This window comes from Pangasianodon hypophthalmus, chromosome 7, assembly GCF_027358585.1.
Source record: "Pangasianodon hypophthalmus isolate fPanHyp1 chromosome 7, fPanHyp1.pri, whole genome shotgun sequence".
Classification (NCBI taxonomy): Eukaryota; Metazoa; Chordata; class Actinopteri; order Siluriformes; family Pangasiidae; genus Pangasianodon; species Pangasianodon hypophthalmus.
In genome coordinates, this window is record NC_069716.1 from 22,954,018 (window position 1) to 22,965,518 (window position 11,501).

Here is an 11,501-nt window from a genome sequence, read left to right on the forward strand (position 1 = left end):
AAACACAACTTGTTGGATCAGTTAGTTATTGGGTCATATAAATATCAATGAAAAGAAAAAAAATTCCTAAGCAAAAATACCCTGTAAAGACTCAGTCAGTGAGCATCAATCAAGTGTGTATTAATGTATTTTACTGACATGTTGTGGAGCTCACTATGAAATTTTGTAGCTATTATTGAGTGTTCACATAAATGCAGTAGTTAAACTATTTAAACAAACTATTTAACCAATGGTTAAACATTTATTCATCTTCAGTAACCACTTTATCCTGTCAGGGTGTCACAGTGGATCTGGAGCCTATCCTAGGAATGCTGGTTGTGAGATGGGAATACACATTGGATGAGATGCCAGTCCATCACAGGACACCACACACACACACTTTGACACCTAGGGGTGGCATCTTCCTGCTGAATATTTTGAAAACGTATCAAATGGGTGATGTTTGACGTATCAACGTCAACATATTCTTTATTTCAGAACAATCTATACAGGTTTATATATAAATAGTTGGCAAAAAAGAATAGGAACACAATCTGTCATTCACATACATCCAGATAACTGCATCCATTTCATATGCTAGACATTTATAATGACAGTATGAGCATTAAATAGGTCTTCCAAATGAACAAGAATACATCAGACTTTAAAACAACATGGACTGGAGGGACTTCCTCACGGTGGCCATCTCCTGTTGTTGCTATAACATAATTGCAGAACAAAATTAGCAATGTGAAATCTTCTACAGCTAAGAAAAACCCAGAGAGTGTGTGTAAATACACTCACAGTGTCCATCATTATCTTTTTCTGCAGCAGAGCCATCTCCTTTTTCAGCTCCATCTGTGCTCCCTGGAGGAAAGCCTCATGACTCTTCTCCATCTCCTCCATGTTCTATTGGAAAATACAGGAACATGCCCAGTCAATACAAAAATAAGGACTATATATACATAATAGTCACATTCTGAAATATCTGTGAACTGATATGAAGTATCATACCTTGATGAACTGCTCATATAGCTCCTTTATGGTTTTTATTTTTTGACTCTGCACAACCCGAGCCTGCTGGAAGAGCTTCTGCTGCTGCTGAAACAAATTCTGTGCACATAACAGTGACAAGTTAGATCGTGCTGAGATTTTTCACAACAGTTATTTCTAAATTAATTTACCATGTTCTGTTGTCACCAACAGCACTAACCCAGAAAACTACAAAAAAGTTTTCTGTATTTTTCTAGCAAAGAAAATACAGAATAGCGAAACTTAAACTGAATATTAAAAAAAGGTTCATATTGAGTTCTACTGTTGTTAATGCTGTGGGTTTTCATGTCATGTTCAGCAAGCACTAACATTCAATTTCTCCTCTTGCTCCTCAGATTTCTGAACATCGGTCTCCCACTGCCGCAGCACTGACAGCACCTGCTGTGAGTACTCCTGCGTCAGCTTCTGCCTGTGGAGGCAAATAAATATTTAAATACTATCACAATGGGTTATTATCACAGACAAGAACTGACATCTCATTACTAGTAAGGTCTTTATGCTGGTCAAGGTCGTGGAACATCCAGAGCCTAATCTGGGAGGTGGGAATACACCCTGAAGTGGACACCAGCCCATCATAAGGCAAAATCCACCCACACTGTCCTAGGGGCAATTGAGTGTAGCCAATCCACACCCTTTAGGAGATGAGCAGAACATGTAAAACTCTACACAGACACTAACCCGAGTTCAGGATCCAAGCAACATTGAGCTGTGAGGCAGCCACCCTGCCACCCACGATCATACACATAACTGCAAATTCTAAAGAAGTAGTCTCATCTATGACAGGATGAATTATAAAGACTTGGAAATAAAATTCATAAATACACTTGAATTCATGAAAGCATGCTAAGTCATGAAAGCATTCTACTTATGTGTTACACATAAGTGTTTATTTCATAAACAACTACTCTTAAACTTCCATTATAACTGGGTTTTAAGTAAACAGGTTTTCTTTTTTTTCCCCTCAGTACAGGGATACATTGATCTTGATTGTGCAAACACTACATATGCAGTAGATTAGGTTTAAAACTCCTGAAGTATTGTGCACACGTACCTCTGGCTATGCTGGGTTTTCCACAGCTGCTCTATTTTCTGGTTGCTGCCTTTCAGAGAGCTTTTGGTGAAAGCTTCCAGGCGTTTCTTCTTAGCCTGCATTGCCTTGCTGATGTCAGCTGCATCAACATTCAAAGACACAATACACAGTGCAAATAACAAAGTCACTCCTGAAATGCATAAATACAGTACAATGCAAAATCACTGATTTTCATTTCAAATGGCCTCACCTCCAAACTTTTCTAACATAGTCTGAACTTCATTCCTGTGAAAAACAAGTGTATATATGTATCAGCAAACATTCTACCCAAAGATTTAGCTACATTACTAAGAGAGAATATTTAACTCACCCTACGCCTACAATTAAGTCATCTCCCTCAAATGTACTAGCAGATCTTTTCTTGCCCAACTTGTCAATGATTGGAGTTTCTAAAAGTGAAATCGTAAGTGGATGAAATGAATAGAGTTAGTGCTGCTGCAATTTACCATCACTGTATAAATATATCTGACAGATGGCTATTGATCCATACATTTCTCCATGGATATACTACCAGATCTGTTATAGCATTTTTACAGCCAGTAACTATTTTGCAGTCATGAAGTACAACCAAAATAAAAGACAAACAATATGGCACCTTCTCTCGCCTCATCCTCAGAGCCACTAAGACCTTTCTTTTCATCCTCTATATTAAAGTCAAAAGCCTGAAGGTGTGAGGAGTCTTCTGATTGTTTGGGCTTCTTGTTCTGTTTTCTTCCTGCTGATGCCATTTTGCTAAAATAAACAGCAAGTGTTTAACCGTCAGTTAGTTAAAATGAACTAAATCTTCATCTGAGGTGAACTTGACATTACACAATCATTACACAATCAAAAGAACAAAATAATTTTCTTCTTCTTATAAATTTGGTATTAGCGTTTGCTTCATCTGTGCCTTAAGAGAGATGCAGCAGTGCTTTAGTACTTTAATCTGTCCATCTCTCTCTCTGTCTCTCGCTCTCACACACACATCTCCTCATCTGTACGCTCTGCTCAAACAGATCAGCTTCCAAAGCTTTCACTCTCATGCTAATACCACTGTCAACAGCATAGTTTTTATCATCTTGTAGATCGGTAACTAACAAAGCCGAGTTCCTCCCATAACTCGGCACAACTGTGTTGTATAGCTGCATTGCATTATGGACGTTTGAGCCCAACATTTGCTGTCTGCACTATTTTACACTGGATTTCACATTAAAATGATACTGAACGTCGCAGGAATCTGGTAAGTGAGAAAAGAAGTTCTTTCTCTTTTGTTTTCTAGGTGCTAACAGCGAAACCTGATCTTTATCCCTTATGTTTTAAATTGTTGAGATTTCCCCCCTCCTTTTAAACGCCACTGTAACTGCGCTAGCAATGCGCCCCTGTGACGTCAGCGCGGTAGACAAACCCTAACTTTTCATGGGGATAACAAAAATACAGCACCAACCAACAAACCACCATGATCACGCAACACATCACAAATATTTCATTATAGACATATTTAATGTTTCAGGGTGGAGGTTTCCTTTAATATTCTATTACTTCAGTTACATGGTTTAATACGTTTCATTTTAACTATCTAGAAACTATATTAAAGTAGGACCAGTCCCTAAGCTAATGTTTGATAACCCCAGATAGTTACATCAACATTTCCCTAACACTCAGCTCCTCCTTCAGAGACATCCATAGGTGACTATAGGTATAAGCTACTACAGTATATAGCCATTTCCATGGACATTATGGAAATACTGGATGTCAGAAAGGCTGTGATGATTGTTTGGCCTATGTAAAATCCACTTAGCAACCAAAATGCATTTTGATTGATAAAATTATCTAATAGTTTTAAGGAAAAGTGAAACAAGTCCCTTTCCTGATGTGGCTTCAGTATACATCTCTGTGTAGCTTGTACAGCTTTTAGTATAATTACATTTTATATATTTAAAATATATAACGCCAGTTTATATTTAATACATGACAGGCAAATATTATTATTTTACTGTTTTATTAGTGCGATGTATTTGAAACATTGCCCTCTTACATTAGCTAGGAAGCTAAACGCCAACCAAATGGCATGTGTTTGTTAAAATTATCTTTCACGGATTACATAAACTACTGAGCTGACAGCTAGTTAAATACAATTCTTTTTTTTTTTTTTTTTTTTAGCTAATAATCACGATTATTTTCAGCTGCCTAATTTACACACCACTTACAGCAGTTGATTTTACCTCAGCCTGGTCTGTGTGGAAAGCGAGCTTTCGCGCCTACAGCGGTCAACTCTCTTGTTGCCAGGTCCTCTGTTATCCTGTATAATGAGGGAATCACATTCCCCAAATGAGCTCTCTTTGTTACTGTATAAAAGTGTACGTGTGTACCTGTTTGTGCATCTATTCGCTTACGTATTTTTTTTTATTTATAACAATAATTAAACACACTGGTTAACAAAATCTAAGAATGTGCGTTTTCGCTTTACTTACAGGAGTTTGTATAACAGACCTGGCAACCCAACGTGAAGGAATACAGTGTTCCCGCCAAAGCATGAATTATCCCGCGCGCTCCTCAGCAGCTTCTTTACTGTACATTTGGACTAGACCACCATAGCCAGGGGGTAATAGAGGATTCGGGTTTGGGAGCCCAACTTCTTCGATGAAAACAATGTGAAAACCTAAAAGCAACCTTTAGAGCGCTATAGGAACGTTCCCGGAACGTTAGTTTGTGGTTACAAAAATAACACCCACTTCCTGTGAGAATTTTGACCATGACAGTATGAGCTCCTGAGTGAATGTTAAGTGAATGTTCCTGAAAGGTTAGTCTGTAGTTACAAACATTGTACCTAATAGTAAACTTTGTTGAACAGTCCTTGTCAGTTGTCATATAACAACAGGATAATGTTGTGTCTAAAGATTCATGACACTATATGGCCAAAAATATGAAGACACCTGACTATTACACCCATATGTGAGCCCTCCCCAAAGGATTGCCACAAAGTTATATAGACATAGTTTGCCAAGGCTGTTATGGAAGAACTTGACTGGTCTGCACAGAGCCCTGATCTCAATGCTACTGAACACTGACTGCACCCCAGGCCTTCTCCCCTGACATCAGTACTCAACCTCACTAAAGCTCTTGTAGCTGAATGGACAAAAATCCCTACAGACACGCTCCAAAATCTAGTGGAAAGACCCTGAAGAATGGAGGTTATTATAATAGCAGGGTGGGGACCAACTCTGCAGTAATGCTCATTGTTTTGGAATGGGCGTGTGTCCACATGTGTGTCCACGTGTGATGGTCATGTGTCCACATACCATGTAGTGTAGAACATTACCAGAGCATTATAAAATGGATCCTAAAAATAACTTGAAAGTAACCAAATGCTAACGTTAGGGAAACTTTCTCAGTTCGAAAATTTCAGTTTTAATATATGGAGTTCTCAACCTGGGCATCAGAAAATGTCAAACAAGTTATCAGTACATCACTTTCTGTCCTAAGGAATTAAAATGAACTATATTTGGGTGGCCAGACCATAGGTTTTTCTTAATGTTTGTCAGTTCACACACCAAATGATATTAAAATATCTTCTGATTAATCTCTGGCAAAGATACAGGAAAAAAATGTACACATTTGTATGAACATGGCAGATAATTGCCTTCTCTGCAGAAATATATTTTACAATTTTGAAATGGAAAGTGTTTTTCTCTAAAGCAGTGTGAAACTGTAGTTGTCATCATCATCATCCTCATCATCATCACCACCACCACATCCTCTACCATTAGCCCTTGCTAATGATTTACATTTCCATCAGATTATAGCTAAGTGGTCAACTTAGTTTGCTCTGCACATAACTTGAAGTTGGCAGAGTTTCCCTTAATATCAGCGAAAACCAATAAGTTCACTTAAGACATTACTGGTTACACAAGCCTAGTTACACAAACCTTGAAAGGAGAAACTCCCAATTATGAAGTCAAGTTTATTTTCAGCACAGTATAAAAATTATATAAAAAATAATTACAACATTCAGATTCAGAAAACAACATGAGAGAGGACATGGTATGAGATAAACACATGGTGGATAAATAATAGCTTTTCCCAGATTAAATGTCAAACTTCTCCTCACACACAATATGTCCATTTTCTTCATAATCCTCTCGTGTTACCACCATCTCCTCAAAATCTGGGTTTTCTGCTAAGAGCTTTCCTCCTTCCCAAGGATAGCAGATTGGACTGGAAAGAGAAGACAATCTTCAAGCCAAAGACAATGAAAATTTCAACTCTGATCTCAGTACTTTGTTCTGTAATGTACACTTACTTTTGTGGCTGTATTACAGAAACATCAAATTCACTAGGGGCGAGTGCACGGACTTCTTTATACACACGATCCCTGAAGCCAGGAAACAAGGTGTTGCCACCTGTCAAGACGATGTTCCTGAAGAAGTGAGGCTGCATCTCTGAAATGAAGAAAAAATTAAATATTAGGTAATATGTGCAGATAATTTTTATGCTGTATCCCATAATTTCTCCAAACTAAGTTGCTCTTGTGGATAGGAGTGGGCCTAGAAACCTTGGGCCTGTATGTTTGCAGTGGTTGTCCTCAACCTAAAGGCCTATTTACACTGAACATGACTTTTTTTTTTCCCACACTACAAAGTGCATGATTAAATTTAAAATGAACACATGCATCTCTATATATGCATCTCTATACATGCTGTATGTACTGTGAGGAATCTGCATTTTTCAAGTGTTGTGAAAATAAAACATATCTTTAAACAACTAAATACTGCTCAAGGTTTACCAGCTCTTGGTAAATTTGTCTGCTTGTGCAGAGATGGTGCAACACTCACTCACAGTCATTAAGAAGTAAAATTGAAACAGAGCAAGACATTTTTCTTTTGTTTGTTTTGTCAGTCATTGCTCCTGCTGCATTTTGTGTTTTCTTTTGTTGTTGTTTTTAACAAGGATTGTGATGAAAAAAAAAATTTTTAGCATGTTTGTGATGTTTAGACACATTGTGTTTCAGGCTCCCCTTCTGGCTCTGGGCCCTGCGAATCATTCAGTGCCCCTTTCTATTCATGATACTCAAAAATAGGCAGGCTGCGTAAGTAGACAAAACGTTTATCTGAGAACTTAATGGATGATCAAGAGTAGACAAATGTCATGTGTTTGGATGGGATGATGCATGATACCTCAGTGACTCCTGAAAATAATGACTGGTTCCTTTTTACAAAATAATAAATCAGGCACAGGTAAACATGTACTTATTGGAACATCATCATAATATCACTATTAATATTGAAACATGACTAACATGTGCTAAACTGTTAGTAATTTTATAACCCAATATCACACTATGGTGGTGGGTGCTGGAAGCCTACCCTACCTTCTGGCATTTTGTTAATAGAGTTGACTATTGCTTCTGGTATGCCCATTTCCTGGATGCCGATATCTGACGGTTGGAAAAGCATCTCTGGAACAGCAAATCTCTCATTTGTGAGCCGCAGTATCTGCTCTCCAGTTTTATACTTCCCTGTGAAATTCATCTCCTCTCGAGGCTGTAACACAAAAGAACAAGAGTAACTAATTATATTGCCTTCCAATGTTAAAAAGGGTTGAAAGCAGGGTAAAATGCATTACAGGACCAGTTAAATATCTCTTCTGATGAACATAGAATACAAAAACATCTAGTAACAGGAAGTCAAGAAAGAAAAAGCACATATATTGGATGGAATTTCATACCTTACAGAAGCCCTTTTTGATGGAACTAAAGTCAGGTAGTACATAGTCTCTCATTACCAGATTTTCCTCTCCTTTCAACCTATAGAAAATAAAAGGCAATGCTTGAAGATTCTTGAAGAATGTGAGCACAGATCTGTAGTCTCACATATTAGACAACAACAAAAAAACACTCCAGCTTACTGAGCAATCTGCATGTCTTTGTAAAACTCCTGTGAGACATAGCACACATCCTCCTTTACTTGATTGATCACATAAGTCTCATCCATCACATGTAGCTGCCTTTGAAAGAAATGCAACATGTCAGGCCAAGGTCACATGTTGAGTCACCAGGAATATATTAACAATAATTATCACCTATAGCTGCAGTCTAGCTCCAACCAAGATATGGCTTAACAGACATAAACTGTGCTGTTTATGTTTACATTTAAATTATGGTTATTTTATCTATGTATTTACTGCTCAAGTGTCACCGGCTATGTGGCCCATGTTCTCTACTGTGCACATCAGTAAAGTCTTGTATTTATATCTTGTATTATCACTGTATACAAGTGTTGTATTGATATTCTGAGATAACAGTCTTGTAGTAAAGCTGCACCACTGTAGTAATTTAAACCCACCTTGGTCCTGCATCAATAAAAAATCTATTAATGATCAACAAAATGCTTATTCTTTCTGGAAGAAATTTTGTTTGGACACACACTACTATATTTATAATTTTAGACTATCATCACATCCTTACCTGTATGAAATGATCTCTTTTAAGTGGTTGGTGAGAAGTTTTCCACCTACATTTATTCTGTGGAACCAAAAGCAAAGCGTGAACTACATAGCCATATACCAGATTACCTTAAAAATTCTCACTCTGAATCAAGTACAATCACCGTACCTGCAAATGCCATCCTTCATCTTCCTTCCTCTACAGTAAGGGATGATGTGTGTGAAGGAGAAGCCACTATCCACCACGATGCAACACAACTCCGAACTGTACTCATAGAAGTATCTGTGTGCACTCAGAGATCCAGCTGAAACATGGCACATTAAGTAGTGTGTCAGGCTTTTTGGGAAAGTTACCAGTTTTTTGTTGATTATTAATCTTTGAAATTCCCTGAGACTGAAATGACCAATCTCAAAATGAATCGTGTACACCTGAGGGCTTCTTTAAATTATTTTGATAGGCAAGAAATGTAGACAGATATTGATTTAAGCTGTTTACTGAGCTTTCAACATTACATATACTACCAAAGTCTTTAGTTGGTTAGTCAGTATTCCTCTCATCCTGTTGATATTCTATGTCTAAATTATATCTCTTTTTTTAATGATGATGCAGATGATGCTCCTAAATTGAATCCCTGAGTAACAGTGTAGTGTTTAAATTATTTACAATTTCACATTTTGAACTCACAGTTGATTCGGAGAGCTGCTTGAAATTGGTACTCCTCAAACAAAATTTCATTCATGGATTCTTGAATTGAGGTGAAGTTGAAGTATGGCTCAGTTATAACTATGTTGGTATCAGCAAAGTCCACCTGCAAAAAGTCGTAGTAAAATCACTGCATAAAATACATATGTGCAGAACAGCTTGTGATGCGCTAAGTAAAGTTCTGACCCAAGTTTTATTACAGAGATGTAGCACAGATATCGAGAGAGTATTTTCCTTACTTAAGGAAGACATGGCAGTGGAGGACACGAAAGAAAGGGAGAAAGAAAGAGACACTTCCTGAGGCACTAAAAACTATGACCACTAGTTCTGGTCAGCATGAAAAAGGGATGGAGACCAGCATGGCAGAAAGGAAGAAGAGGACCTTCAAAGCCCCCTTAAATGCCATCATTAGTAGTAGTATGAGAATCAGTGATGGTACATCATTAAACCTACAGTTTACTTCAAATTTAATTTACACCATGCACCCCTTGAGGATATAAATATTTTACAGGTAATAATGACGTTTGCTCATCTGCTTATAGCACAGTTCATTAGGTGTAATTGTACACTTTACGTACCTTGAACATTTCTTTTCCAAACAGCTGATCCCACACTTTCCTTTGCACATCCCAGTTCACGAGATAACCCTAAAATAAACAAATATAAGCAAAACATTTTGGAAAAGTGCACTGCTTTCAGGGCTAACATTGTACATCCACCCATTTCCTGTACTGCTTATCTTACACAGGGTCACCTGGAGCCTATCCCAGGGTTACAGTCACACACTATGAACAATTTGGAAATGCCAATCAGGAGGAAACACACACACACACACACACACACACACACACACACACACACACACACACACAGGGTTCGAGCCCCCGACCCCCGCAGTGCGAGGCAGGCGTGCTAGCCACTAAACCACAGGGTTCCCCAGGATGACACTGTACTTATTATTATTTTTGATTCAGACGTTACCTTTTGAAACGGAAGGATATAAAAGAGTCCAGACGGGTCTTTGATTTCATCCAGCTGATTTGCAGTGAAGGTTTTTAGCCTCAGAGACTTGGACCGGAACTGGCAGTTAGGAATAACACTGAGGGGGGAAAAAAAATCTTTATTATCCACCCAGCAGAAACAGTGTATACTTTATCTCCTATAGGTCCAATGCGCTGATAACAGTAGCACACCTGACTTTCTCGTGGCTGTATCCAATCTTAGCCGTGTAAGCGCCATTGTCTAGAACCAGGGTTCTCATTGCTACAAGTCACACACTAAAACGCATTAAATCTTTCAGAAAGAATGGCACAGCACACAGTGTTACTATTAACTCTTACACAAAAATGACATATTTGCGTTTTTTTCGTTACTGTGCGTCTTGTGCGTCCGTTTCAGCTCTTCTTCTCTTTGTATATGTTTGTCTGTGAAACGCGATATTGCGCGCATACCGCGCCCCCTGCAGGACTGGAGATGAACTGTGGCTATTGCGCCACAACCCGGAGGAAGAGGTGGCGGAAGCAAGCCTTTACTGTAAGGGTAGTGCTGACCCCTGCTTATACACAGCAGGGGCTCTGTAAATTTTTTTGCAGCCATGCACTCCTTAACTGTAAAATAAATTGCAGGAACCCTCACAGCAGATTTATTTTATGAACATAATCCACCTATTCTAATATCATGATTACTTAAGTGTACAATAATATTTAGGCTATTTTTTTGAGCCAAATAGCTTTTTCTTCCATAACTTTACACCGACAGAACACATTTGGTTCAATTATTTATAAAGCGTACTTGATTTTGAGTCATTGAGGTTTGGATTCAACCCATTCAATTCAAATGACTAGACAAATGGATTAATAACTAAATATAATAAATAAATACACTAAATTGATAGTTATTGCATGACAATAACAGCTGTGATTTCCACCATTATTATAAATAAATAAATAAATAAAAAGATCACAGGGTACCTAGCTATGCTTCACTGGCTCTCAGGGGTCCACTTTGAGAACCCCTGGTCCATAGTTTATACATTCATTCAGCTTCAGTTACTGTGGATCTGGAGCCTATCCTGGGAACACTGGGCACCAGGTGGGAATAGTCTGATCCATTACAAAGCCAGCCAGCTTCCCTCACTCACTCCCTCCCTCACTGGACAATCCAGAGTCAACCCATGCAGACACAGCAGTTTAAACTCCACCCAGACAGTAACTTGGGCTCAGGATCAAACCTGGCTCCACCGTACCACCCCTGCAT

At 38.3% G+C, this 11,501-nt stretch overlaps 2 protein-coding genes across 3 annotated transcripts; both read right to left on the minus strand.

The window, feature by feature from the left end:
• Nucleotides 1-248: 248 nt before the first annotated feature.
• sycp3 (synaptonemal complex protein 3) lies at nt 249-5,895 on the minus strand. 2 transcript variants are annotated; one of them, XM_026918412.3, is made up of 9 exons: nt 4,324-5,895; nt 2,718-2,854; nt 2,433-2,511; nt 2,313-2,347; nt 2,084-2,201; nt 1,342-1,441; nt 994-1,092; nt 784-888; nt 249-697 (listed from the first exon to the last, which is right to left on the minus strand). In XM_026918412.3, the coding sequence occupies exons 2-9, from the start codon at nt 2,848-2,850 to the stop codon at nt 644-646; spliced, it is 723 nt and encodes a 240-aa protein (XP_026774213.1). In that variant the 5' UTR covers nt 2,851-2,854; nt 4,324-5,895; the 3' UTR covers nt 249-643. The 2 variants fall into 2 exon arrangements, with proteins under 2 accessions (XP_026774213.1, XP_026774212.1); XM_026918411.3 differs by having other exon boundaries at nt 251-697; nt 4,309-5,895.
• A 153-nt stretch (nt 5,896-6,048) lies between these two features.
• Nucleotides 6,049-10,683, minus strand: actr6 (actin related protein 6). Its single transcript, XM_026917563.3, has 11 exons — nt 10,439-10,683; nt 10,227-10,344; nt 9,824-9,892; nt 9,228-9,351; nt 8,712-8,847; nt 8,565-8,621; nt 8,006-8,104; nt 7,826-7,904; nt 7,470-7,641; nt 6,402-6,540; nt 6,049-6,316 (listed from the first exon to the last, which is right to left on the minus strand). Exons 1-11 carry the CDS (start codon nt 10,504-10,506, stop codon nt 6,187-6,189), a joined length of 1,191 nt encoding a protein of 396 aa, XP_026773364.1. The 5' UTR covers nt 10,507-10,683; the 3' UTR covers nt 6,049-6,186.
• Nucleotides 10,684-11,501: the final 818 nt, after the last annotated feature.